Raw genomic sequence first — 27955 nt, 5'->3', positions numbered from 1 at the left:
AACTTTTCTACATAGCATATAACATAGTTATATTTTAAGGAATACAGATTTTATGGAAAACATTTGGTGATCTAAATCTTAACCATAACTTAACGGCTCAGTCCACCGCTCACCTTTCGAAGCACATGGTGGCTGACACGGGACAAAGATGTCGTCGTCTGAGACAGCAGTGAGTAGCCAGTCAAGCAATGAGGTTTCTTCTTACTTCTAACAAAGAACGGTCTCTGCTTCTAATAAACCAGACGACTACTACTTTGTGCGTATTCAACGTAGTGATGATGCAAGCTGCCTCTAAAACACAAACGAAGAAGATCAACATAGTGACGAAACACGCTCTGTAGAGCAGTTTGTCCATTTAGGGCCACTGTGGAAACATGTCGGCGCAAAACGGCAAGGAGACCCGCGGTGTATGTAGATAGAAATGGCTCATTCTAAGGTAATAAAAACAAAGGTTTATTATCTAAGGTCTTTAGGCACCATTCAAAACATAGTTATGTACAGTAGTCAACATTTGAAGTGGATCAAAAAAGTTCTAAGACAAGAACGAGTATTGTTGTGGTTTTAGGACAACTTTGATTAAAAAGGTTTTGATACAGTTCAAATGTTGACTACTGTATATTATATTGCATTTCAGTCAATAGAGCCTCCTAAACATTACACACTGGAGCTATAAAGATTAGGAATGGGATTTAAAAATGAATGAGATTTGTCAAAGATTAGGATGAATCAAATTTACATAAGCCTTATTATATATGGTAAATTGTAAGAGACAATACAATTATAGAGCATTTTTATACTCTTTTAAGCAGTTTTCTTGACAAAGTAATGTTTCTAACTCAAACACTAAAGTGAGATCTGTGCTGATGGTCCTGTAGCTTGTTTCAGGAGTGCCACTGTTAACAGTTGCTGATTTTATGTCAATAGTTCCTGTTTTCTCCTCATTCCTTATGCTGCTGTCTTTAATCATCTGCATAATTCCACTGTAAACTGCCACTTTAAGCTTGTTTCATAGGTTTCAATGGATGAAACAATGATGTAATTGATATATATTATATAAATCTCTTAACAGCATTTTTTTTTTATTATAGTTTATGATAAACTGTTTCATGCAAACAGTAGCACCTCACTGCAGTACACGAGATCCAGGGGGCGGAGTTGGATCCAGATCTAAGGGGTAGAGATTTGTAGGTTTAGGGTGGGTTTAGGGATCAGGGGTGGAGATGGGTAGGTTTAGGGCAGAGCCATTGATAAACAGAGTTACGAGCAGAATGCGACACTCGGCGTGAGGTGTGGCGGAAAATGGCGACGGAAGGGAGGAAAGTGTGGGGAGAAACATTGGATGACTGGATGACCCCGCAAGAACAATTACAGTGCTTTACAACTATAGAACAAAAAGAGTTAAATAAACGTATCACTTCATCTAAAACAACAACATGTTTATTAGATCCTATACCAACTAAACTACTGAAAGAAGTGTTACCTGTAGTGGAAGAGCCTCTCCTCAATATTATTAACTCTTTAAGATAAAGATAACTCTTTATCTTTAGGTCATGTTCCAAGAACATTTAAACTGGCAGTTATAAAACCTCTCATTAAGAAACCACAATTAGACCATAATAACCTAGCAAATTATAGACCCATTTCAAATCTTCCATTTATGTCTAAAATATTAGAAAAAGTGGTGTCTGCTCAACTGGGCTCTTTCTTGCAACAAAATGATATCTATGAAAAGTTTCAGTCTGGATTCAGACCGCATCATAGCACTGAAACTGCGCTCGTTAAAATCACAAATGATTTACTTTTAGCTTCTGACCAAGGCTGTATCTCAATACTAGTTTTACTTGATCTTAGTGCTGCGTTCGATAATAAAGATCACACATTACTCTTAGATCGACTACAAAATTATACTGGTGTTCAAGGACAAGCACTAAGCTGGTTCAAATCATACCTATCTGACCGCTACCATTTTGTCTATTTAAATGGAGAAAAATCGATCATAACTCCAGTAAACTATGGAGTGCCGCAGGGATCTGTGTTAGGCCCTCTGTTATTCTCAAGATATATGATGCCACTTGGAAATATTATAAAACAACCTTTTTCCACCTTAGAAACATTGCTAAGCTACGTAATATGCTATCAGTTTCTGATGCAGAAAAGTTAGTTCATGCATTCATGACCTCGAGACTGGATTACTGTAATGCTTTATTAAAGCAGCACTCAGTAGCTTCGGGATTTCTTCGCTGTATTCTCGCTTTTTGCTAGCAGGTTTCTCTCTAGAGCTCCCCCCACAGCTTCGGAATAGATATTTGACAACACTGTTGTAAAAACTCGTTGGTGATTCTCAGACACCAGAGGCTATAGATCAACGACATCAAAGCAGATGGGACATTCTTTAAAACGTCTTCTTCATTCGGGTTCGGACAGCGTGAGGGAGCGCAATAATGACAGCATTTTAGCAGATTTCTTTTGGCCATAAAGCAGTTGTTTACATCGCGAGACCTGATATCACGCGAGACTTTCTGACGCAGCGGCCGGCGGCCCGCCGGCTCAAAGTTGCAAGTGCGTATTTTCTGCTCACGGGCACCAGGGGGGTGCGAAACGACCACCATTCAACCCGAAATAAGTAATATAACCATTCCAATGACTACGAAGCTGTTCAGTTCAGGTAAAAAAAGTTACTTAGTTCACCTTTAACTGGTTGTCCTGCATCCTCAATAAACAAGCTACAGTTAGTCCAAAATGCCGCCGCTAGAGTTCTTACGAGATCAAGAAAATATGAACATATAACACCGATTTTATCATCACTGCATTGGTTACCTATAAAGCTCCGTATTAATTATAAGATATTGCTACTGACTTATAAAGCCCTAAACGGCTTAGCTCCAGTCTATTTAACGGATCTTCTATCACCCTATAATCCATCGCGCTCTTTAAGATCACTAAATTCAAGGATTTTGGTCATACCTAGGATATCCAGAACCACCAAAGGAGGGAGAGCATTTTCACATTTGGCTCCAAAACTCTGGAATAGTCTTCCTGATACTGTTCGTTGCTCAGACTCGCTCTCCCAGTTTAAAACTAGATTAAAGTCGCATCTCTTCAGCCAGGCATTCATATAATCCTACAGTTCAAACTACAATCCGGCCTCTAGCTCATAAATGCCAGAGGAGAACTGGCCCCCGACTGAGCCTGGGTTCTCCCAAGGTTTTTTTTCTCCATTAGGTCACCTGATGGAGTTTTAGGACACCATTAGGTCACTTGATGGAGTTTTTTGGTTCCTTGCCACTGTTGCCTTTGGCTTGCTCAGTTGGGGATATTTTGGGGATATTTAATTTAATTTTATCAATCAATAAATTCCTCTTGAAACAAACTTTGTTGTATTATTTTAATTTAATACTGTGAAGCTGCTTTGATACAATCTGTATTGTGAAAAGCGCTATACAAATAAACTTGACTTGACTTGACTTGACATGACGACAATGATCAAGAAATGGATTATCAGGAAGTAAGATACAATAAAAAGAAGAAAAAGAGCAGTATGGGTGATGGATCTGATTGTGAACGAACAATTAATAAAGTAAATTAAATGAGAAGTGAAGCTGATAATGAGGAGGAAAGAGAAATCAAGGTCCTAATTTTGCTAAGCAGTCAGAACAACAAACTCATCCTGTTAAATTATCGAAAGCAATTGAGAAAGAGATAGGAGTAGTGAAAGCTGTCGAAACAATGGAAGAATAATGATTAAATGTAAGGATGAAAAGCAAAAACAAAAAATACTGAAAATGAAAATGCTGGCAGGAGGAAAGATATCATGCACAGAAATAGGTAATGGAATTAGAGGGGTTATTTCAGGAGTACCTCTTAATGTAAGTATGGACAATATTAAAGGTAATCTAAGTGGAGGCACAGTTGTCTCTGTTAGAAGACTGCAGATGTGGAAAGACAACAAAAGATGTGAGATTATGAGCGTGATGAATCAGTTTGAAGGGAGTAAACCGCAAGAGTGAAGCTAGGATTTGTTAGCTTCTTGGTGCGAGAGTTCATACCTCCACCTTTGAGATGCTTCAAGTGCCAACGGATGGGATATACTGCAAATGTTTGTAAAGGGAGAATGCGGTGTGTAAAGTCTGGGGGGGAACATGAATATGGCAAGTGTGAGGAGGGCGTAGAGATGAAATGCTGTAACTGTGGCGGTATACACAGGATGTCCTGCAACGAGAAGCCCGCGAAGCACCAAAATTAAAACGGTGCAAAATTTTACATATGCAGAAGCTATGCGTAAGATAAAAGACAAAGGTAAAGCTGAACCTAAAGTAAATAATGTGCGAGGAAATAGGATGGAATCCTATTCTCAGAGAGCAGTAAATCATGATAGGAATGAGCCAGATCTGCATATCACAGTAAATAAAATTGACTTTGTGGCATTCATTTGTGCGGTGGTGAATGGTACCTCACAAGTGGAAAAGAAATCTGACAAATTAAGGGTTATCGTAGGATGTGCTAATAAATTTCTCAAGTTAACAGGAGTTTCAGCAGAGGAGGTGCATGGGATTTTGAAAGCGGGGGAAGGAAATGCTGCCATGGATATGACTCAGAGTAATAATACTTAACTGTAAGATGTCTTTCCTACTACTACATTGGAATGCTAGGAGTTTAACAGCAAATGGTCAAGAATTTAAAAAACATATCTCAGAAATGGAAAAGGCACCAGACATCATGTGCATTCAAGAGACATGGTTAAATAATTCTTTGGACTTTAAGATCAATGGATATGTATAGAGATGAAAGACAGATTAACTGGAAGAGGGGGAGGGTGTGCAACATTTATTAAAGAAGGTATAGTTTACTGTTAGGGGTTAACAGTTTAGGACCCATGGACCAGATGTTTGAAAAGAAGACCCGGAGTCAGAATTATAAAAAATTGAAGAAAAGTTTTACTGAATATAGTTTGCAGTTTCATCAGCAGAAGTCAGCTTCAAGACTCACACAGGAGTTCGTAGGCCGCCCGCTTACAGTTACAAAGATCACAGCAGTTATACCATTTCCAAGGTCTAAGCTACGTCATTGCTTAAAGGCTGAATGATTCTTATTGGCCAAGAAATTGATAAACATAGTAATTTTCCACACATATACAGATAGACAGAAGCATATCTCCATAGATTATGCCGCTGACACTCTGACCCTGAAGTCAGGCACGTCATGACCTTCCAGGTCGCAAATTTGGGTTGCTGGGTGCCAGCATGTCTCGAACAACAACTCAGTCAATCTCCAACAATGCCAGGGGTTCCTTAACCTGTAAGCAAGAAGACTAACACACACACCCGGCACACATCTTTTCCAAGGTTGGATTTGGCCAGGCTCTAACTATAAACAGGAGTCTCGTCTCAAAACATCAAGATAACAAGTTCTTTCTCTCAGAATAGGACACTTTAGTCTAAATGGAAACTATAGGCTTTAAGGTACCTTAAACTATAGACTTAAATGACCCCTATGTGTTTTAACATGTTGAAGACCTTTCTCAAACACAAAACCAGTCCCTATTTAATTTCTGGAAGCTGGGATAAATAGGCAAGCAATGTTACTGCATTCAAATATCAAATACTGACATTAAAGAACACATGAAAAGAGCATTTCAGTAATCACACTGTAACTTCTATAACAAAGTAAAATCTCCAGAGAAGTCATTCAACTCATTTGATATTTAGAAGGAAACATATTGATTAATACCTTGATTATAATCACTCATTACATATACATTGAAGCAGCAGTGGATTCCAATCCACTCCCTTCAGTATAAGATAATAAATACAAGTAATAATGTAGAATGTGTAAGTATAGAAGTAATGGGGAGGTATGAAGAAATTAGAATTTCAAACTTTTATAACCCATGCAAATAAATAGTATTCTAGAAGATGTGATGGGTGATTCACAGGGTAAAATTATTATATGTGGGGATTTTAATGCAATAATGGTCTATGGGGTAGTAAGAATACAGACAATAACGGGTTAGTTGTAGAAGAATTTATAGAAGAACACTCATTAGTATGTTTGAATGGTGGGAAATCAACAAGAAAGGATATAGTTAAAGGTGGTTTGTCTTGTTTAGATCTCACAATACCATCAGCTGCATTAGCAGGTAAGTGCACTTGGAGCGTACAAGAAGAAATTTTGGGCAGTGATCACTGGCCAGTAGTTTGTAAGATACAGTACAAAAGCAAAGTGTCAGTCAGTGTGCAAGGTGGGGATTTAAACAGGCAAGGTGGGAGGAGTTTTATGAGTTGTGTGAAGAAAATTAAAAAAATGTGAAGCTGGAAGGGAATATTGAGGAGAGATATAAAAAAGTAGTTAATGGAATAATTTTAGCACCGAACCTGTCTATACCATTAATAAGAGGCAATGGGAAAAGAACGAAAAATGTCCCATGATGGTCTGAAGAATGCATAATGGCAATTAAAGAAAGGAATAAGGCATTCTGGGTTTTAAAAAGGTTAATAACTCAAGATACAGTAATAGATCAGAAAAAAAGGGCAGCTGCAAGAAGGGTAATTAAAAGTGCAAAGAGAAAAGCATGGCAGGAGTTCTGTAACACAATTGGGAGAGAGACTGGAATGCACGAGGTATGGAGAATGATAAGGAAAATGAATGTTATTAATACTCATAAACAAATTCCTATAATTGAGGAAGATGGAAAGGTGGCCAGAACAGATAAAGAAAAGATATAGAAATACTGGCTAAAACATTTGCTAAAGTCCATATGAAAACTTGAGTGATACGTTTTTAAAAAGAAGACAAGAGTTAAGTAAAATGTATGAGAATGTTTGTATGAAAAAAACAAGAAGTTGACAGTAACATGGATGCTGATTTTAATCTCTTTGAGCTAAAAATTGCTATTAGCAATTCAAAGGATACAACACCAGGAAGAGACAGGATCAGCTAGGGTACCTTCATTCCATATCTGGTTATATACATCCAATATTAGATTAATGGCTATACGTTCGGTAAGTTTTTAAACATACTAGTATGTTTAAAAACTTACCGAACGTATAGCCATTAAACTAATATTGGATGTATATAACCAGATATGGAATGAAGGTACCTTACCCAAAGAGTGCAATAGTGATACCAGTAGCAAAACCAGGTAAAGATGCAACAAAATCAAGTATAGGCCAATTGCTCTTCTACATTAGATGAAGAGATTTTATCAGCTCAAAGTGGGTTTTGGAGGAAAAGATCTACAATGGATGCTTTGATACTATTTGAAAGTTTAACAATTAAATAATTTCTTGTTGCTGTTTTATTTGATATTGAAAAGGCATACAACACTTCATGGAGGGAGGGACTATTAATTAAGCTAGATAAAAACGGAGCATGGGGGAGAATGTACAACTGGATATTGGATTTCGCTAGCCTGGCAAGCCAGACCTACATCAAGATGTTAGGTCTGGCAACTCTCCATAGACACGGCTTCATCCGAGGGGCGGGATAAACGTCTGTCTCTCAAAATCCCTCTGCACGCAATAGGACAGCGCTACAACCAATCAGAGCAACAAGCGGAGCTAATCGGTATCAGAATGAATAGAGAATCTCTCTATGGCTCTGATCGGTAGGCTATATTAAACTTTTTCCGTATCCAGTCGGCAAAACTCCGAACACATCTTCCTTTTTTTTAAATGACTGAAGTGCCGTTCTTTGCTCTTTTCTCAAAGAAAAACTTAACTGCAAGTCCTCCAGTGTTGCGGCCAAAGCCGATTCAAAAGGCCGCTGTTCTCCAGCAGCAGCTGCCATTCTTTGTTTTCAAGGTTCCCTAACCGTCGCAACTCTGTCGTCATTTTGTTAAGCCCGCCCCACCGACTCTATACACGACGTGATTGGCCTGACCCAATTTAGGTTTTTGCAGCAAAAAGGTCTATGGAGAGTTGCTAGGCTATTGTCTTTTATCAGCAGTTTCTCGGCAGGAGAATGTCCAAATGTAATGTAATGTATATTTTCAAAAAATTTGAAAAGTGTTCTTTCAAACGATACCTACCTTTAGAATCTCCTTGCTATAGTTTTGAAGTTATGAGTCTTTAGTTTTGTGTATGTCACTAAGAAAACTCATTTTTTTTATTGCCTTCCAAATGTGTGAGGACTTAACAAAAAGGCTCCCTTTGTTCCAAGTGCTGTAACTTTGGATTACTTTATGCTATCATCATAAAATAACGATCCAGACGCAGACCACACATAGGGGAACATCACAAAAAAAGAATTATTTTGCCACCGTATTTCCTTCTTGAATTATTGCATTTCAAATAAGAAAGATATGTAAATTATTAAAAAATAATATTAATATTTTTGTCTTTTATCAGCATTTTCTCAGCATTAGATTGTCCAAAAGTAATACAAATTTATATTTTCTAAAAATATAAAAAGTTTCCTAACAAATGATATCTACCTTTTGACTCTCCTCTCTATAGTTTTGAAGTTATGAGTCTTTACTTTTTTGTGTGTCACTCAGACAAAAAACTCCAAAAATGGCCTCAGTGTTTAAGGGGTTAAACTACAGTATGTTATTCCCTTAACTAAGACGAGTTGATACATACCTCTCTCATCTCAGTGCGTGCATTCAATCGCTCTGGCGCGCGATGACACTCTGATAGCACTTAGCTTATCCCAGTATATTCAATGGTATCTAACAGCAATGAATCACAGTAAAAAGTCTGATCCTAACGCCTGATCCTCTTCCCACTATTGACAGAAGTGAGAGGAAGAGGATCAGGGCGTGACTTTTTACTGCGCCGAGTCAAAGTACTCCCAAAAGTGCTATTCCACCATACATTATAGTTATCCTTTTTAACACGCTTAGAAAAGCGCCATGTTTTATTTTGTGTCACCATACTTGGTTGTATAACTACTCGTGTAACTGTTTTTAAATAGGGAAAACGTTGATGTGTTTGGTCACTTCTAAATTCATTGCTGTCAGATACCATTGAATATACTGGGATAAGCTAAGTGCTATCAAAGTGTCACCGCACACCAGAGCGATTGAATGCACGCACTGAGATGAGAGAGGTATGCATCAACTCATCTTAGTTAAGGGAATAACAGTTAATATGAAAAAACGGTGGAGTATCCCTTTAAGCACTTAGTTGTGATGGGTAAGGTTAGGGTAAGCAGCTAGAGGTTGCATTGTGTCAATGAATGTCCTCAAAGATAGATGTACAAGAATGTGTGTGTGTGTGTGTGTGTGTGTGTGTGTGTGTGTGTGTGTGTGTGTGTGTGTGTGTGTGTGTGTGTGTGTGTGTGTGTGTGTGTGTGTGTGTGTGTGTGTGTGTGTGTGTGTGTGTGTGTGTGTGTGTGTGTGTGTGTGTGTGTGTGTGTGTGTGTGTGTGTGTGTGTGTGTGTGTGTGTGTGTGTGTGTGTGTGTGTGTGTGTGTGTGTGTGTGTGTGTGTGTGTGTGTGTGTGTGTGTGTGTGTGTGTGTGTGTGTGTGTGTGTGTGTGTGTGTGTGTGTGTGTGTGTGTGTGTGTGTGTGTGTGTGTGTGTGTGTGTGTGTGTGTGTGTGTGTGTGTGTGTGTGTGTGTGTGTGTGTGTGTGTGTGTGTGTGTGTGTGTGTGTGTGTGTGTGTGTGTGTGTGTGTGTGTGTGTGTGTGTGTGTGTGTGTGTGTGTGTGTGTGTGTGTGTGTGTGTGTGTGTGTGTGTGTGTGTGTGTGTGTGTGTGTGTGTGTGTGTGTGTGTGTGTGTGTGTGTGTGTGTGTGTGTGTGTGTGTGTGTGTGTGTGTGTGTGTGTGTGTGTGTGTGTGTGTGTGTGTGTGTGTGTGTGTGTGTGTGTGTGTGTGTGTGTGTGTGTGTGTGTGTGTGTGTGTGTGTGTGTGTGTGTGTGTGTGTGTGTGTGTGTGTGTGTGTGTGTGTGTGTGTGTGTGTGTGTGTGTGTGTGTGTGTGTGTGTGTGTGTGTGTGTGTGTGTGTGTGTGTGTGTGTGTGTGTGTGTGTGTGTGTGTGTGTGTGTGTGTGTGTGTGTGTGTGTGTGTGTGTGTGTGTGTGTGTGTGTGTGTGTGTGTGTGTGTGTGTGTGTGTGTGTGTGTGTGTGTGTGTGTGTGTGTGTGTGTGTGTGTGTGTGTGTGTGTGTGTGTGTGTGTGTGTGTGTGTGTGTGTGTGTGTGTGTGTGTGTGTGTGTGTGTGTGTGTGTGTGTGTGTGTGTGTGTGTGTGTGTGTGTGTGTGTGTGTGTGTGTGTGTGTGTGTGTGTGTGTGTGTGTGTGTGTGTGTGTGTGTGTGTGTGTGTGTGTGTGTGTGTGTGTGTGTGTGTGTGTGTGTGTGTGTGTGTGTGTGTGTGTGTGTGTGTGTGTGTGTGTGTGTGTGTGTGTGTGTGTGTGTGTGTGTGTGTGTGTGTGTGTGTGTGTGTGTGTGTGTGTGTGTGTGTGTGTGTGTGTGTGTGTGTGTGTGTGTGTGTGTGTGTGTGTGTGTGTGTGTGTGTGTGTGTGTGTGTGTGTGTGTGTGTGTGTGTGTGTGTGTGTGTGTGTGTGTGTGTGTGTGTGTGTGTGTGTGTGTGTGTGTGTGTGTGTGTGTGTGTGTGTGTGTGTGTGTGTGTGTGTGTGTGTGTGTGTGTGTGTGTGTGTGTGTGTGTGTGTGTGTGTGTGTGTGTGTGTGTGTGTGTGTGTGTGTGTGTGTGTGTGTGTCTCTCTCCATGGTCGTTCCACATTGCATTTGTGCTCTAATACCAGGAATTTATTGTGGTATGGAAATTATCTGATTTATTCTGGATGACAAATAAAATATAATATTTTTTTTTTCGCTTTTCCCATTCATTCAATGTGGGGTCATTTTGACCCCAAAGACCAGAAGTGTGAAATTATTTTTTATATACCTTTAGAACAACCGAATCAAGACAAGTTTTTTGTGTGTGTATAGATAGATCATGTAGAAAAGTGACAATTTTATGAAACTGAGATGAAGGGAACCATGTTTATTAACTGGAAAAGTCGATTGAGGTCATATAGACCCCAAGGACAGGATGAGGGTTGAAACAGTTGTTGATCTGTAATTGTTGTTCTCTCAAGATGTCATGCTTTTTGGTTTTCCGATTGATCAGTTGCTATATAACAATAGAGCATTTTATACAACAAAGATTGTTTTAAAGCAACTGCACGGAAATAGTGAAAATAAGACAATGAAAGTAAGAACAAATTTTGGGTGAAATAATAAAAAACTTTCAAAGGAACAGTTCACGCAAATTAGAAATTTCTGTTATCATTTATTCACCCTCTTGTTGTCTCAAACTGAATAACTGCCTTTTTTTAGAGCATAAGACCATTGGTTCAAACAACACTGGACGATTAACTTCACTTTTCTGATTTGTAAAAGGTTTCACTGTAAAGTTTTGGTCCGTTAACCCTTCCTTGGTTCCGATTTGTAAAAAACGAATTGAAAACTGCCCTGTAAAAGTTCTCGGGTTACCCAGTAATTACGTTCTGCTGTTCAAGGCCATACTGTAAGACAATGACCCTCTCTCCCTTTTTCCTGTATGATGCATTATTATCCTGTACATGCAAGAGTCATCTCTAAATATGTTGCACTTTAACAGTAAATGCACAATGTTCTTAACATGGCTTCTTCCCCATCTTTCTCTGTGTGTTTCAGGTGTGTTTGGGAAAGATGCAATGAAAACACTGGAAGTGATAGAGGGAGATTCTGTCACTCTCTCATCACAAAGTGAAATACCAGAACATGGTGTGATTCTATGGACACATGGACCTGAAAGTTCCGCCACTCCTGTTGTTACAATGGTCATAAAAAGGTCATATAGAGAATATGAGAGATTCAGAGGCAGACTGCAGATGGACAATAAGACTGGATCGCTCACCATCACAAACACAAGAATCACAGACTCTGAATTGTACACACTACAGATCAGCACCAGCAATAGAGAGGGCATAGAAATAAAATACAGAGTTATTATATATGGTGAGTGCTCTCAAATTACTCTCAAGGTCACTGTGTGAATACTTTTAATACTGTAGTTTCAAACTGACAAATTTAAACTTGTTTTACAAATTAAACGGCATTTTATTATGAATAAATACAGCTTAATATATATATATATATATATATATATATATATATATATATATATATATATATATATATATACAGTATATACAGTATATATATATATATATATATATATATATATATATATATTTTTTTTTTTTTTTTTTTTTTTTGGGTGTTAACACACTCATAAAATCTCAGTACAGGATTGGGATAAAAGCCTTTGACAAATGTATAAATGTGACAAGCCTCAAGGGGCTGGAAGAAGGATCCACAGAAGTTCTGTCTTGTGTTTATTAATTCTCTCTTGTTTCCAGCTCGTCTGCCCATTCCTGTCATCAACAGAGAGTCGCAGTGTCCTTCATCCGAGAGATCAACGGATTCAAAATGTGTGTTGGTGTGTTCACTGATGAATGTGACACACTGTGGCAATGTGACTCTCTCCTGGTACAGAGGAATCAGTTTATTGTCCAGCATCAGTGTGTCTGATCTCAGCATCAGTCTCTCTCTACCTCTGGAGCTTCAGTGTCTGGATGATTCCTACAGCTGTGTGATCTACAATCCCATCACAAACCAGACCACACATCTGGACAACGGTCAACTCTGTCACACATGTGCAGGTACGTCAGTACTGATTTATTTACGGAGCTTCTCTTTTTTATTTGCAGGTCTCCAGTGTGAAGCGGTTTTTATAACACCTTTAAAGTGACCATTGTTGTACATTATCCCATATACAGTATATTACATGTACAATGTTACAAATAAACTGACTTATAGTTATATGAAAATATGTGATTAACATATTATTATGCTCAAGTCCACAGTTTATTACAATGACTCAACTTAAATGACTTAAAGCAGCATTGATATCATCTCTGTCTGACGTTTCAGTATTTTTATATTTAATCTTGTCATTTGTATTTTGACAGTTTTAAACAATGATAATCCACTAAAGCAGTAATTTGTTCATACTTTACAAAAACACTTGCATTTGACTCTTTTTGAAAGTATGTAACCCATTATGTTGCTCACTACATTTAGTTTTGTATAAGTATATAGTTTAGTATAAGTATATAGTTTACATTAAAGTATGTCAGAGCAATATTTACCTGTTCTTTAACCATTTTGACCAGGTTTTTGTCTCGCTAAGTTTTGATTGAGATCAGACCAGTTTCAGTCATACTGACTTTAATTACTGTTCTTTTCCTGTATTACAGATAAACGCCTGTATTTTCTTTTTTTACTTCTGATACTACCTACTACCATGGCTGTGATATGTCTCTGGAAACAAAGAAGACAGTGTATTAACAGGTATACTAAAAAATGCATCTAGAAATAAAATATGAGCTTACATACTTGCACAGTCATAAAAGTTCACCCAAAAGTGAAATTTCAAATATGTGACCCTGGATCACAAAACCAGTCACATGGGTAAATTTTTTTTAAAGTGAGATTTATATACCACATGAAAGCTGAATAAATAAGATTTCCATTGATGTATGGTTTGTTAGGATATGACAATATTGGCCGAGATTCAACTATTTGAAAATTCAAAATTCTGAAGGTGCAAAAAAATTTAAACATTGAGAAAATCGCCTTTAAATTTCTACATTTATGTTGGCGATTGTGCTGCATTCACTCACAAAAATAAATGTTTTATATATGTACAGTAGGAAATTTACAAAATATCTTCATGGAACATGATCTTTACTTAATATCCTAATGATTTTTGGCATAAAATAAAAATAATTTAGACCCATACAATGTATTGTTGGCTATTGCCACAAATATACGCGTGCGACATGTGACTGGTTTTGTGATCCAGGGTCACATATGTTTTTTTTTACACTCATATTGTTGCTTTCTTATGTTAAACACAAAAGCTTTTTGGAGCTGCAATTTACATTTCCTTAAGTACTACTGTGTTTTATTAATGCAACTGTGGGCTATATAATTTCATAACTGGATAACTATAACTATAAGACGCTATTTTTACAAGCTAACGTTCACCTTATTGATCCAGTGAACAGACAAAAACTAAACAGATTACTTTTGCATACTGCAGCAAGACATGAGTCTGGCGATTCTGCTGTTCTAGACTCATTACATTAGAGCAAACTCCAGACTAGGGAAATCATTTTAATACGCCATATAAAGTACTTTGGTTTTGTCAATCCTGTGTAAGTGAGCGGTTCATCAGAATAATTTACAACAGGAATCAGAGGTATAAAAATTCTGTCACCCTACAATGGTGTTTATTAGATTGTCTGAATGATTTTTCTTAACTTCATCACTGGTCTCATGGTTGGCAACCATCTCACACTTTTAAAGATTATTTTTTAATTTTTTGATTAATTGGATTAAAGGCCCCCTTTTTGTTTTGTTTAGAAAATACACTATTCCAGCCTGCCCAATGCTAGCCTTCAAACAAACATGTCAGCTGAGTGCTATGAAAACATACATATTGAATCTATACCCTTAAAAAAATTAAACATGCTTTTACTACGAATAAAAAAAAATAAAAAAAAAAATAAACGGTTATTAGTTATTCCATTGTAACCACAAATAAACCATGGTTTTGCTTTTTAGTTTAACTATGGTATTTGTACTACAATAAAACCATGGCTAATTTTCTTAAGGGTAGCCTGTATCTGTGCTATACATTATGTGCAAAAAAGTTACTAAGCAAAGGGAACGTTTAAATCCCTATATTAAAATGATATTAAAGAAAAAGAAAAACACATCATTAATTATGTAAACATACGAAACTTCTTGCATTTATATTCATTTACATGCTGTTATCCCTTTACAGTTAGGCTACTCATAAAATATGAAATTTAGGTTTAAAAGTAAAATGTTAACTTTTAAACCTAAATTTAGCGAGTAACAGCAGATATTTCAGCTAAATGAATGTTTTTGCGCTGAATATTAATTGTCCCTCTCGCCTGCGTTCCGTATATTTGACGAGCGTATGGCGCTAGCAAAGTTTAAAGTTTGACACAGACAGACTGTCTGGACGAGCCATGTACATATAGGCCTACCTGTAAAATGAACATTTTGCGCTGTGGACGCACACACATCTGTCACAGGGCAAGCCATGTTAAACATGTTGAACGCTAATGCATCAGCTTGAAGCTTAAAATAAAGAATTCTCATTTTTGAGCAGCGTGGATCACTTAGGCTACCTTTCCCTCTGCAGCAAACACATGTTTCCTCCACTATTTTTTTTGGCCATTAGTGCCAACGCTATCTCACGACCAATTTGTATGAATTTGTACGAGTGATTAAAAGGTGGCTAATTCGTACAAATTCGTACATTTGTCTAAACCCACGTGATGGGTAGGTTTAGGGGCGGGTCAGGGGTAGGTCATTCTTACGAAATTAGCCTAATTCATACGAATTGGGCAACTCGTAAAATATGTACGATTTCGCAAAAATCGTACTAATTCGTACGAATTAGCCACCTCGCAAAGTTCGGTGTTGCAGCCCTAAAAATAACCTAATTGAATGATGAATTTGCAGTTACTATAATATTTGCAGTATAGCTGCATTCATTTGTATATGTGGCTAAAGCATTACCATTGCTCTGTTGTGTTTTCTTCTTGAAAGGTGCAGGGTTGGAGAGATGCTGCAATTGTGGGGAAAAATAAGTAGGCCTACTGGAGATCAGCAGTGGAATGGAGATCAGCAGTGGAATGGAGATCAGCAGTGGAATGGAGATCAGCAGTGGAATGGAGATCAGCAGTGGAATGGAGATCAACAGTGGAATGGAGATCAGCAGTGGAATGGAGGCCAGCCGTGCCTCATTGGGTCCAATCATTCAGGCACATGACTTAAATAGTTGTGGAGGATATTTTTTACACGTTTCTAAATAAATTATTGTATGCTGAGTATTTGGTTTTTTTCTTATGTGGGGCAAATCTTGTTACAATGACTAGAGTCCAAATGTCAAAAATGCTGTTTCAAATTAATTTTAAGATATCCCTTCCCCCAATACGTTGCAATCACCATGAGTGAAATTTGTGGAATGCATTTATATGTTATATATCTAATAACATTTGTTAACACAGGGTGCACTTTTGTGCTCACATCAGCTACTGTTTACCTCTTCTATTTCTAGTGTTGTCTCTTATCTGGAAATTCCCAGAGCTCTCATAGGTAACTCAGGTGTTGAAAGTATCAGGTTACAAAGTGTTACTGCCCCTTTGTGGAGAGCTCTCTCTCTCTCTCTCTCTCTCTCTCTCTCTCTCTCTCTCTCTCTCTCTCTCTCTCTCTCTCATAATATACATATATATAATATATATATAAATATATATATATATACATACTGTGTGTGTATATATGTGTATATATATATATATATATATACAGTATATATATGTATATATGTGTATATGTATATATGTATATTATATATATATATACTGTGTGTGTGTATATATGTATATATACAGTGTATATATATATATATATATATATATATATATATATATATATATATATATAATACATATACATATATACATACATTATTTTTTTATATATATATATATATATATATATATATATATATATATATATATATATATAATATACATGCATACATATACATATATATATATACAGTGAGGAAAATAAGTATTTGAACACCCTGCTATTTTGCAAGTTCTCCCACTTGGAAATCATGGAGGGGTCTGAAATTGTCATCGTAGGTGCATGTCCACTGTGAGAGACATAATCTAAAAAATTAAAAATAATTCGAAAACTAATAAACTTTTGTCTAATTTCGCCATTTTGAGCTGAAAATAGGCCTATATAACGTGTAATTATGAGGGGACAATAAACATTAACAAAGCCGTTTTCATAGGCACAAGATTAATAATGCATGTGTACATGTTGTGAATTAATATACTACAATTTGTAGCCTTCAGTAAATTAAAAAAGTTCAGCTTTAGGAGGGGAAGAGACAGGGCAAGATCAGGAGACTGAGAGAAAAAGACAGAGTGATGGAGATGAGGAGAGAGCAGGTTTTAAATCTATTCGTATCCTTTCTTGAAACGTCTTGAAATGCACATAATCAGAGAAATAAAAATGTTTAACCCCATAACAACCTCAAATGTATGACCTCTTTGATTATAAAGCCCTGTCTACGGCCATGTATTAGGCCTAGATCAATAATGAAATGAATGTGTATATTGTGAATGAATTTAATAAACTTAGTTACCTAGCTTTCCTGGTAGCTTTGTCTGAGAAAATGATTCATAAATCAACCTATCAGTTGACCCTATGTTTACTTTCTTCACTGACAGACAAAAATGAAAAGCCTATATCAGTCAAAGCTCAGCTTTAGGAGGGGAAAAGACAGAGCAAGTTAAAAACAAGGAGAAAAAGAGTGTGATGAGGAGAGAAAAATAAACAGCTGCCCGCACATGGTTTTAAAGCTATTGTTATCCAATTTGTTTGGCCTTCAAAACATCTTAAAATGCACATTTGTAGATCAGAGAAATAAAAATTTTCTCGGGGGAGCACGAATCCCCCTAAATACCTCACATTCGGGACCTCAGTGATTATAAAACCCTGCTATATGCATGTTACTGGATGAATGAATGAAACTAGTTAATAATGAGCATTAGACCATAAACTCACTTTTTTTTTTAAAATCATACCCTCATTGGGGGCTGAGCCCCCCTAAAATGAAAATCCTAGAATCGCCCCTGGCATTAACAATTGTGCATGTACTTTACATTAAGTCATGTGTGCAGACAGGTCGCCATCAAAGCTGATGGGGTGTGAGAGACATCTAGTGGTCGATGTGTGAAAAGTGAAAGTGACATGTAAAGGCCAAGTATGGTAACCCATACAAGTTTTTCCTATGCATTTAACCCATCCAAGTTAGTGCACATAGATCATTAGGATAGTTAACACACACTGCAAACCATGGACACACACCCAGAGCATTTGGCAGCCGTTTCTGCTGTAGCACACGGGAGGTTATATAGGGCATTTAACCTCAGTCATTTCCTGCTGCTATTGAGAATCAAACCTGCAATCTTCAGATAACAAGTCTTCTCTCTAATTATTAGGCCACGAATGCCCCAAAGAAGTGCGGGACACTGATATGGATCAGGTCATAAAAACAGGGAAAAGGCTAGTAATTGAGTAACAGCACTCATGTGTTTATTTGGTTTTATTTACCAAAATAATAACCAACATCATAATGATTGTTGATTAACCCAGATATATCAGATTACAAAGATGAATCAAACTGAGGGGAAACATCCTGTATTTAAAGTCGTTGCAATTTAGAATTAGTTTGATCCTTTAGTTAAAATGTGACTTCTGAGAGTGAGAAATTAAGAGTGAGATATATACATGGTCTGTGCAAAAAACAAACAAACAAAAAACATTTTCTTAGTTCACATTTTCAGGGGAAAAGATAAAAATAAACCATTCCAGAATGAGAGAGACAGTCTCTACTTGTTTAGAGACTCATGGTCAAGTCTGTTCTCTGCTGTCCTGTTCTAGATCTGATGTCATAAACCAGAAAAGCAACAGTAGCCACACCCACCACCGCTGAGATGACCAATCGGATCACAGCTTCAGTGAACCCACAACAGTGTTCAGGGTCTAATGGAAGACAAGCATAAAAAACTTCACAAAGTGACTAAAATACAAGCTTGGTGGAACTTGCATAAACACCAAAGCACTGACAGTCAGATGTCAATTAATCAGAACAATAGGAGATATTTGTGTACTTTTCTCAGACACTGACTGACCTGAAGACATCTGACAGTGTTCACTGATATCCAGATGTGTGGTCTGGTTGCTGATGGGATTGTAGATCACACAGCTGTAAGTGTTGTTATCCTGATATTCCACCTCCAGAGGTAGAGAGAGACTGATGCTGAGATCAGACACACTGATGCTGGACAATACACTGATTCCTTTGTACCAGGAGAGAGTCACATCACTCACATTCAACACTGAACACACCAGTGAACAATTCTGACTAGATGATGATGAAGATGCAATTTGCAGATTGTCACTTAAAATGACAGGACTGGGCAGGGAAGCTAAACAAAAGGGATAATACAGAAAGACAAAGGCAGTTTTTCAGTGGACAGAGTTGGATCCTGTGAACAACTATATTTCATTAAATTAATTTACAGATTCAGTAGTAAAATTATGTTTAAAAAAGTCACAATCACATTATTACTCACCATAGACAGTAACATTGAATCTCTTGTATGAGATCCCAATGCTCCTGATGATCTGTAGTTTATAAAGTCCAGTGTGTTCAGTTCTGATGTTTCTGATGGTCAGAGATCCAGTTTGATTGTCCATCTGGAGTCTGTCTCTGAATCTCCCATCAGCACCATCATGTAATACAATGTCATTGGTCTTTCTATCCATTTCAACAATGAGAAAGCCTTGCAGTCCGAACATCCACAGTATGTGATCGTCATTCAGCATATCAGTAACATCATTCTGTAGAGTGACAGAATCTCCCTCAATCACTGATACTGACTTCACTTCTTCTGTATCAGAAAACACACCTGAAATAACTGAATAGATAAAATACAGATAAACCTTCAGATCAATAGGTGAAAAACAGGAAATGGCCACCAGTTCAGCAGGAAGTGGCTTATTCTTTCTGAGTTTCCACTACCTTCATTACAAGTTAATCTGTCAGCTTTTATTATTAAAATATTGCTGTATTTTTAAAGTAAGTATTTTTACAAAAAAACCTTATACTTTGTTGTATTGAGACAATAGGCCTAATGTAGCTTAATAAAAAAATAAAAATAGTCTAAAAGCAAGAATCTTTATGTGTGTTTATAATGTAAAAAGTAAAGGCAGTGTAAGTGAAAGTAGATTACCTTGTAAACAGAGGACGAGAAAAATGAAACTCCTCATGCTGCTGGAGATCGAGTGTTACTGTGTGTTCGATCTCTTCAAAGCTGAGCACAGGAAGATTCAGACGATGTCTGATGACCTCATTTCTGGTTATGAGTCAGAATTGATCATGAACTGAAACATGGGCAGTCTTAATATCTGCTAGAGATTTACTTTGTGTATAGATGGAGGTTTCGATTGGGTTATAGCTGCAGTTGAATCTGTATCTTCAATTGTTCTTATGCTAGTTGCAGTGATAGTTGTACTTCAAATAGCTTTTGTGACATAGGCCTACTAGTCCCAGAAACAGGGTGATTCTGGACCAAGGTGGAACGTTTACTTGTTATGTTACGGTTTGTAGGCATATGTAAACTGACTTTTTTAAATACCGAAAGTTAAAAACATTATATGAAATGAATTACAACATTCTGTATTTTGCATTATTTCCAAATTTAAAAAAAAAAAAATCATTAAAACCACAATGAGACGGAAAATATGCTTTAATAGAGAATAAGAAATTAGCAATATACATTTCTCAATACAACATGAAAAAATCAAACCATTGCTTTAATGTACATAGAAGTATTTTAAATTGAATTGATATGATATGCAAATTCACACTGATATGCAAAGCATGGACTCACAGTGTATCATTGGTAAGGGTTGCTTAACTTCGCCATCTAGTGACCACATGGGAGAATCTAGGATTAATCATTGAGGAACTGATGGTGATTGACTCTCCTGTCTGAGACTGTTTTTACTCATCTTCTGTTCAACTTTCATGGATCTGAAATGATCAACCAATACCGCAACAGTAGCCACGCCCACCAGAACAGAGAGGACCAATCGGATCACAGCTTCAGTAAAACTGCAACACTGGACAGAGTCTGAGAAGAAAAAGAAAAACACTCAACCATTAGTGCGCTTAATACCTCACAAAAGGTCATAATCTCACCAAAGGCAAAAAGGAAGTAAAATATATTAGGCTATGTAATATTTATGTGCTTTTTACCCCTTAACTGTCACCGTCCCGTATACGGGACGTCTACGTTTACGTCACTATATTACAATTAAATCCTAATTTAATCAACTATATATTGTTGGAAAGGTCTAAGACTCCTTAATGGATATTTCAGCATTGTTTTTTGTCACAATTTATGCAGGAACAGTAATAGATGAATTTATGACAAGAGTGCACCTCAAAAAATCGACATCATAACAGGAGTTCTGGCGTTTGTCACAAAAAGTCGACGCACACACTTTTAATAATTGAAACTTTGGTTTTCATGCTAAAAGTTCATCATAAAACATTTAATCTAGTATTTGTCAATAAAAAAATATAAAATAATATTATCTTCTAAAAAGTATAACATATATATTATCCTCTAAAATATTATATTATATTTTTTCATCGCCTTTTTTTATTACATTACATATTTTAGTAGTTATCATAAATTAGGTATCATTTGAAAGCTTACGATCTCAGAATTCATCCTGTGAAAACTGTTTTGAAATTTGACATTGTGTTACCATAGAAACGGTACTCTAAATTATTTTATCAGGCTCCTCCCCTTTTGGGCATCATTATGATTCATAAATTATGATAAAAATATTTTCTAATCTTGACAAAACACATATTGTCAGAAAGGTCTGAGTCTCAAGGTTCCATATTTTGTGACAGAAGTGATATTTGGACAGAAATTTATTAATTTGTTATGGTAGAATGCATACAGTTAAATTCAATGGAATTCAATGACACCCGGTGGCTATTTTTGGTAATACGCCTAAACAAAATCTCATGGGAACTTCAATTTTTGTGATATCAACTTCAAATTTGGAACACAACTTGGTTAGATATATGGCTTTCATTGTATAGTAATTTTTTTGTAAAACATATTTTGTAAAATATATATTTTATATAAAAGAAAAATATTAAATAAATTATATTTTGCTATAAATTATATAGTGCTTTCACTTCAGCAATAATCTGCTATTTTTTCCCTTTAAAACAAGACCAAACTTAGGTCTATACTCCAAAGCATTCTTGAATTACAACCATTTAAGCTTGAATAGTGCATTTTAATGTACATTCTCAAAAAGGGGGGTGACAGCATCATTGCCTGGAAATTGCCCTGGTATATATTAAAGTACCTGCACATGTGTGACAGAGTTGACTGATATCCAGATGTGTGGTCTGGTTTCTGATGGGATTGTAGATCACACAGCTGTAAGTGTTGTTATCCTGATATTCCACCTCCAGAGGTAGAGAGAGACTGATGCTGAGATCAGACACACTGATGCTGGACAATACACTGATTCCTTTGTACCAGGAGAGAGTCACATCACTCACATTCAACACTGAACACACCAGTGAACATCTGGACACTGATGATGATGATGATGATGAAGATGAACAGTTTGAAGAGTTACCGGTGATGACGGGAATGGGAAGAGGAGCTGGAAACACAAGAAAAAGAAAAAAATATATATATATATATATATATTATTTTAGGACTACCAATTACTAATAAAATATATTTCTAAAGAATGTTCATAATTTTAAACACATCAATATTTTCCAGAATAAATGTTACAAGATATTAAGACAATGTGTGTTACTTGGAAAATCAATGGTTCTAAGAGATTTACTTACCATAGAGAGTAACATTGAATCTTTTGAGGAAGATCCCTCTGAATATGTGAATCTGTACTTCATAAAGTCCAGAGTGTTCAGTTCTGATGTTTCTGATGGTCAGAGATCCAGTTTGATTGTCTATCTGGAGTCTGTCTCCAAATGTCTCATTACTCTTAAACATATTGATGTTCTGATTGTATATTTCAGCAATGCAAGTCTCACGAGGTCCAAACATCCACCGTATCTGATGCATTTTCAAGACTTTAGTTAAATCAGTGTGTAGAGTAACAGAATCTCCCTCAGTCACTGACTTCATTTCATCCGTATCGGTGCCAAACACAGCTGAAGAACGCATACAAATACAAATATTATAAGACAGAGACATAAAATAATCTCATTTCCTGGAGTTTAATCATGCACTTCTAAAACTTAAAACATGCATTTTATTGCATTTGTGTTTAAATAAATGCTCCACATTTGCTGATTAAAAGTGTTAAGAGTTTCTCACCGCTCAGAACAAACAGGATCAGAACACACAGATGAGAAGACATCGTGACAGAAACAAATGTCCAGCCGAGAGTCTCTTCAGACGCAGAAGAGCAACTTCCTCATTAAAGTGGGCAGTTATTTCCTAATTCTAGTTTACTAAATCAAAAGCCAACTGGTCTCGCTCTCAAGACGAAGTTCAATATTCTTCATCATCGTCTTAATATTTCAGAAACTCTCACTGTGTATCTGTCACTACATGTGTGTGTTTTTTATTATTATTTCTTTCTCATATGGACTACTTGCACAACTGTTTCCTTATTACGGCTCAGGCGTTTCCACAGTATTCAAAGAACCTACAGACAGTTACAGGAAAAACTATTGTCATAAAGAAAACACTAGCCCCCGGTTTCACAGACTAGGCTTAAGTCTAGTCTCAGACTAAAATATATGTTTGATATGTTTTAACTAAAAGCAGTTTGTACTGATATTAAAATATGCCAGTGTCATTGTTTGGTCTCTCAAAATGCACACCAGTTAAACTGTAATCTGAGGTTAGCACAATTTTCTTATTTTTCTGCTTAAAAAGTAAAAAAAATTGCACTTTACATTTTATGCAATACAACTTTGTTAGGTATGAATTTTTTTAATGATTATTTTGCACAAAATAGAGGAGACAGTAACGTGTCTTTTGATACTTTAGCTAAAGTGATATGTTGAGCTAAACTTGAGATTTAGCCAACATTAGCACACATGTCAGTATGGGGCAAGTTGTCTCAATGACTTTGGGGCAAGTCGTCACATGTGACAACTTGCCCCTGTACAAATAAACACATACAACATGCTCAAAAAACATGATCAATTGTGATATTGTAATTTATTTCTAATTGCAATAAGGTGTTTGAAGGAAGGAAAGTCAGGAATTAAGGAAGGAAAGAAAGGAAGGAAGGAAGGAAAGGAAGGAAGATGGTTCGAAATTACATTCCTGGGATTGTGGCAATTGCCTATCCTCTGGCTGCAACCCCCTTAAACATCCAGGCTGGCTTTAGGGTGGCTGGGGTTCAACCTTACAACAGAGATGTATTTATGGAAACCGAGTTTGCAGCATCCTATGTCACAGATCGCCCCATTCAGAACCCTGCGCTGCCAGGCTCCAGCACCAACTCTGATTTGCCAGGCCCCAGCCCCAAGCCCCAAGCTCCAAGCCCCAACCCCCAACCCTGCCCTGCCAGGCCCCAGCCCCAAGCCCCAACCCCAAGCCCCAACCCCAAGCCCCAACCCCAAGCCCCAACCCCAAGCCCCAACCCCAAGCCCCAACCCCAAGCCCCAACCCCAAGCCCCAACCCTGCCCTGCCAGGCCCCAGCCCCAAGCCCCAACCCTGCCCTGCCCTGCCAGAATTGTGACTCTGGAGATGAGTCCGATTAGTCAGATACAGGGCATCTGTTTTGTTCAGAGGTTAAACATGTTAAGTTAAGCAAGTGATCTGCAGCATTCCATTCAGTTATCAGGATCTATGTGCAAGCCATAGAACGTTTGAGTTTAAAGTTCAAAGTGGTCTTGCCACTTAATTGAAATGTGCATTATTTGGATAGAATCTTGGTTTTTCCAGATTCTCCAGGCACGGATGTTTATATTTCCAGTTCTGGTTTGAGTTTAAAAATTAAAATCAATATTCACAATTAAGTAGTTGTGTTCTTATTTTTAGATAATCTAGTGTGACAACTTACCCAACTTACCCGCCGATGGGGCAAATTGTCACAAGTGCTCACTCGCTATTCAATTGTCTACAACTCCGTAATGAGATAAGATATGAAGATGTTATGAATACAAAATATGTGCCCAAGACTTCCTTCTTTCATTTGGTATGACATTTATACCATTTTGATGTCTAGTGCTCAGTAAATGTTAGACAGTGGGAAAAGTGTGACAACATACCCCGCTCTCCCCTAACCGAAGCGTTGTTTTCACTACGGCAGCTAGGCAACATTCCTCTCAACACACACTCCCAGTTAAACTGTCATTAGTCACGCAGGTGAAGCAGGAACCAGTTCCGTACACAAGCAACACAAGAGAGAATGGGATCACGTAAACTGCAACAGCGCTCTGGATATCAGGTTAGTCACTTTTTCAAAAAAGTAACACATTTCTTTATGAGTAGACTAGTGTGGAAAGTATATGTCATGCGTTTGTTGCTGTGTTTTCTGCTTGCCTCTGAGTCTTGATCCAAGTTGTAGCTCAATATGCACTCTTTAAAAAAAAAAAAACGAATATGTACACCTTTGGTACCAATATATACCTTGTACTAATATTAACTGTTTAGGTACAAAGGTGTACCCTTTGAAAGGGCATTCCCAGTGACAGCTTTGTAAAAAAAAAAAAATAGGTTCAGAGAGTGTGCTCAAAAAGGTAGAGGTCAAAACTGACTCAAATTACTTTCCAAATGCCTTTGCTGCTGACCTTCATGATTCACTTCACAATAATGACTTATGATAAACATCACATTTCTGTTTCATTTTTAAATAGTAAGTGTTCATTTCAACAAAGTGTTGAACTTTCTTCCCTTGCATCCTTTTCTTCTTCAATCCAGAAAGGCTAAACAGTGGCCTTTACTGTACAGGCGTGAATTTGCATTTCCTTTGTAAAAAGTAACACAAAAGTAACGCATTACTTTTATGATTAGCGCACTTTTATGATTATTTTGAATCTGACTAAGGTTGTGAGTGTATGTGCTGTTATAAACCTCATCTGACATCAACAAAAAAGCAAACAACTTTTTGTTCACACAAGATGTCCGTTTGAATAGCCTACTTAAACGGGTTTGGCCAGTCACAAAAATTCCAGTAAATGAACCGCAGTAAATGCCTAAACGGGGTTGGCGTTTAAAATGGCAGTACACGCAAACAGGAATGTAAGCTTCCTGCAAACTTCCTCCATAGATCATATCAGATATCATATCTATCATGAGCAAAACCAGAACAATAATTCAACAAACCAGGTATGGTGTAATTCCAGGTAATAGCCTACTGTTTTCTTAGGGGATACCCTGGTGGGGAAAAAGGCAGTAGCACCTCAATGCGGTCCACAAGATCCAGGGGGCGAGGTTGGATCCACATCTAAGGGGTGGAGATTGGTAGGTTTAGGGGTGGGTTTAGGGATCAGGGGGTGGAGATGGGTAGGTTTAGGTATATGTAAGGTGGGAGGAGTTGGATCTGGATCCAACTCCTCCCCCTGGATTTCGTGTTTTGCAGTGAGGGCCATCTCGAAAAAGGCAGACTAATTTAGTATACTTCAGTGTTAATGATTAGTTAACTTGAAGTGTGCTATTTTGAAACAACTAATTTTGTACAAAGTATATTTTAGTTGTAATTAAATTGTAGTAAAGCACAACTATAAGTGTTTTTAGTGTACTTTTGTGAGCTAAATTGGAACAACTTCAAGTATACTTAGTATACTTGCCTGTTTAGGGACTAATTACATGCTTGATTAGTGATATTAAAGTGTACTTTATTTGTGTTACAAGTACATTACAAACATACCAGTAAAGCAATATACCGGTTTATTATATATTTTAGTAAAAAAGTATATGCTCAGTAATACCTTTGGCTTATTCCAAATACTACAAACTGCACAGTTTGTCTTCAATAACAAATGCACATTAATAAACAAATAATACTTAGCTATACTTTGTACAAAATTCAATTGTATACTTTAATGTATTTTGAAAGTATACTTTCAATGCATTGTTACAATGATAATTTCCAGCACACAGTTAAAATATACCTAAAATATATAATACAATGCAAATAAATACAGTTTTTAAAAAAAATTAACTGAATTTTCACTTCAAGTATATATTTTTTCAAATATATATTTTTCAAATATACTGAAGTAGCATACAATTATTTAAAGTGTGTAAAAAGTTGTAATGTAAAAATAAATTGGTAAAAGCATGATGCTAATATAGCCTACTTTTAATATATTTAAAAGATAGTAAAACATTTTGTAAGTATATTTGCAATATAGGCCTACTATTGAAAAGGTACTAGGGTACACTCTACAAAAATCCGGACACAATGTGCTACTGTATTAATTTGACGAAATTATTATTTATTTATTTTTTTGGAACAAGTGCTGGTATCTTGTGTAATGTTTGGTGAAGAGAGGAAAGTTTTATTTATTTATTTATTTATTTATTATAGCTTTTTTTTTTTTTTTACACAGTGATATTGTGTAAATGGGTGTTTTAATTTGTGAAAAGGCATAATAAATGTTAAGTTGTGGGTTATTAATCTCCACAGCTAGGTGGCGGTACATACTAAAAAATAAACAAAGCTAAGCTTTGTTTTGCCCAAACAGCTCTCAGCTCCCAGTATGTGACCACACTATACATGCTACAAGTTTTTTGTTTGTTTTGATTGAAGACATTGACCTTAGATTATAACTCATTTTAACCATCTGATGCATGATGCAAATCACTCTCCAATAGTTCATAATTTTGGGATTAATGTAATTATGTAATAATTAAACGGAACACATTTAGCTTTGTCAGGCTTTTATTTGTACTCAACTTGCCACAAGATGGCGCTGTTATCAACACTCCTAATGCTTTGAATATTTTCCCGAAACAATCAGAGAAAAGCTTCAAAGATTTTTTCCCCCCATCCCTATGATCCAGTGATTGATATGTGTATATTTTGGGGATTTCCAGTTTAAATTATTGATCATATCATTTTTTACAATGTAGCCTATTGTTAGATTTCCTTCCAGACTCCAGAGGTCAGTGTTGAGGGAGAAAGCTAAATCTTTTTCCTATTTGGTCAAGGGTATTAAACTAGTTGCATCATTATTTAATATAAGTTTATGGAGTTTGGATATTAATTTGTTGGAGTTAGCGATATATAGCGATATATATGT

General features: G+C 36.8%; 2 protein-coding genes and 1 long non-coding RNA gene across 5 annotated transcripts in view; 2 read left to right on the top strand and 1 right to left on the bottom strand.

Moving 5' to 3' along the window:
• The window catches only part of LOC309474978 (uncharacterized protein), a 187677-nt gene extending 171764 nt beyond the window's left edge, over positions 1 to 15913 (top strand). The window contains exons 8-11 of the mRNA XM_082137597.1: positions 11613 to 11936; positions 12341 to 12643; positions 13241 to 13334; positions 15633 to 15913. Of these exons, the coding sequence (XP_081993723.1) occupies positions 11613 to 11936; positions 12341 to 12643; positions 13241 to 13334; positions 15633 to 15855 (944 nt within the window). The 3' untranslated portion in view covers positions 15856 to 15913. The remainder of the gene's footprint in view (positions 1 to 11612; positions 11937 to 12340; positions 12644 to 13240; positions 13335 to 15632) is intronic.
• Positions 15914 to 17745: 1832 nt separating this feature from the next.
• On the bottom strand, positions 17746 to 23369 carry LOC309475656 (SLAM family member 9-like). 3 transcript variants are annotated; one of them, XM_082138559.1, is made up of 4 exons: positions 23063 to 23369; positions 22573 to 22896; positions 22071 to 22376; positions 17746 to 18650 (listed from the first exon to the last, which is right to left on the bottom strand). In XM_082138559.1, the coding sequence occupies exons 1-4, from the start codon at positions 23103 to 23105 to the stop codon at positions 18505 to 18507; spliced, it is 819 nt and encodes a 272-aa protein (XP_081994685.1). In that variant the 5' UTR covers positions 23106 to 23369; the 3' UTR covers positions 17746 to 18504. The 3 variants fall into 3 exon arrangements, with proteins under 3 accessions (XP_081994685.1, XP_081994684.1, XP_081994683.1); XM_082138558.1 differs by lacking the exons at positions 22071 to 22376; positions 22573 to 22896; positions 23063 to 23369 and adding exons at positions 18800 to 19096; positions 19244 to 19588; positions 19904 to 20632; XM_082138557.1 differs by lacking the exon at positions 17746 to 18650 and adding an exon at positions 20384 to 20806 and having other exon boundaries at positions 23063 to 23344.
• A 1228-nt stretch (positions 23370 to 24597) lies between these two features.
• Positions 24598 to 27955, top strand: part of LOC309475687 — a 49487-nt gene continuing 46129 nt past the window's right edge. Inside the window, exon 1 of the long non-coding RNA XR_014197761.1 lies at positions 24598 to 25155. This is a non-coding gene — a long non-coding RNA (uncharacterized lncRNA). The remainder of the gene's footprint in view (positions 25156 to 27955) is intronic.

Source organism: Leuciscus leuciscus (assembly GCF_965113295.1).
Source record: "Leuciscus leuciscus genome assembly, chromosome: 15".
NCBI classification, from domain to species: Eukaryota; Metazoa; Chordata; class Actinopteri; order Cypriniformes; family Leuciscidae; genus Leuciscus; species Leuciscus leuciscus.
Note: the sequence above shows the minus strand (reverse complement) of the source record. Positions and strands in the feature narration are given on the sequence as shown.

What these genes read in the sequence shown, in the direction of transcription:
- LOC309475656 (XM_082138557.1), bottom strand. Translation starts at nt 23,105, where the DNA reads ATGTCTTCTCATCTGTGTGTTCTGATCCTGTTTGTTCTGAGCG. An exon ending in ATTCAATGTTACTCTCTATG is followed by an intron (nt 22,377 to 22,572) that starts GTAAGTAAATCT and finishes TTGTGTTTCCAG; the next exon opens with CTCCTCTTCCCATTCCCGTC. An exon ending in ACTCTGTCACACATGTGCAG is followed by an intron (nt 20,807 to 22,070) that starts GTACTTTAATAT and finishes TTTTCTTCTCAG; the next exon opens with ACTCTGTCCAGTGTTGCAGT.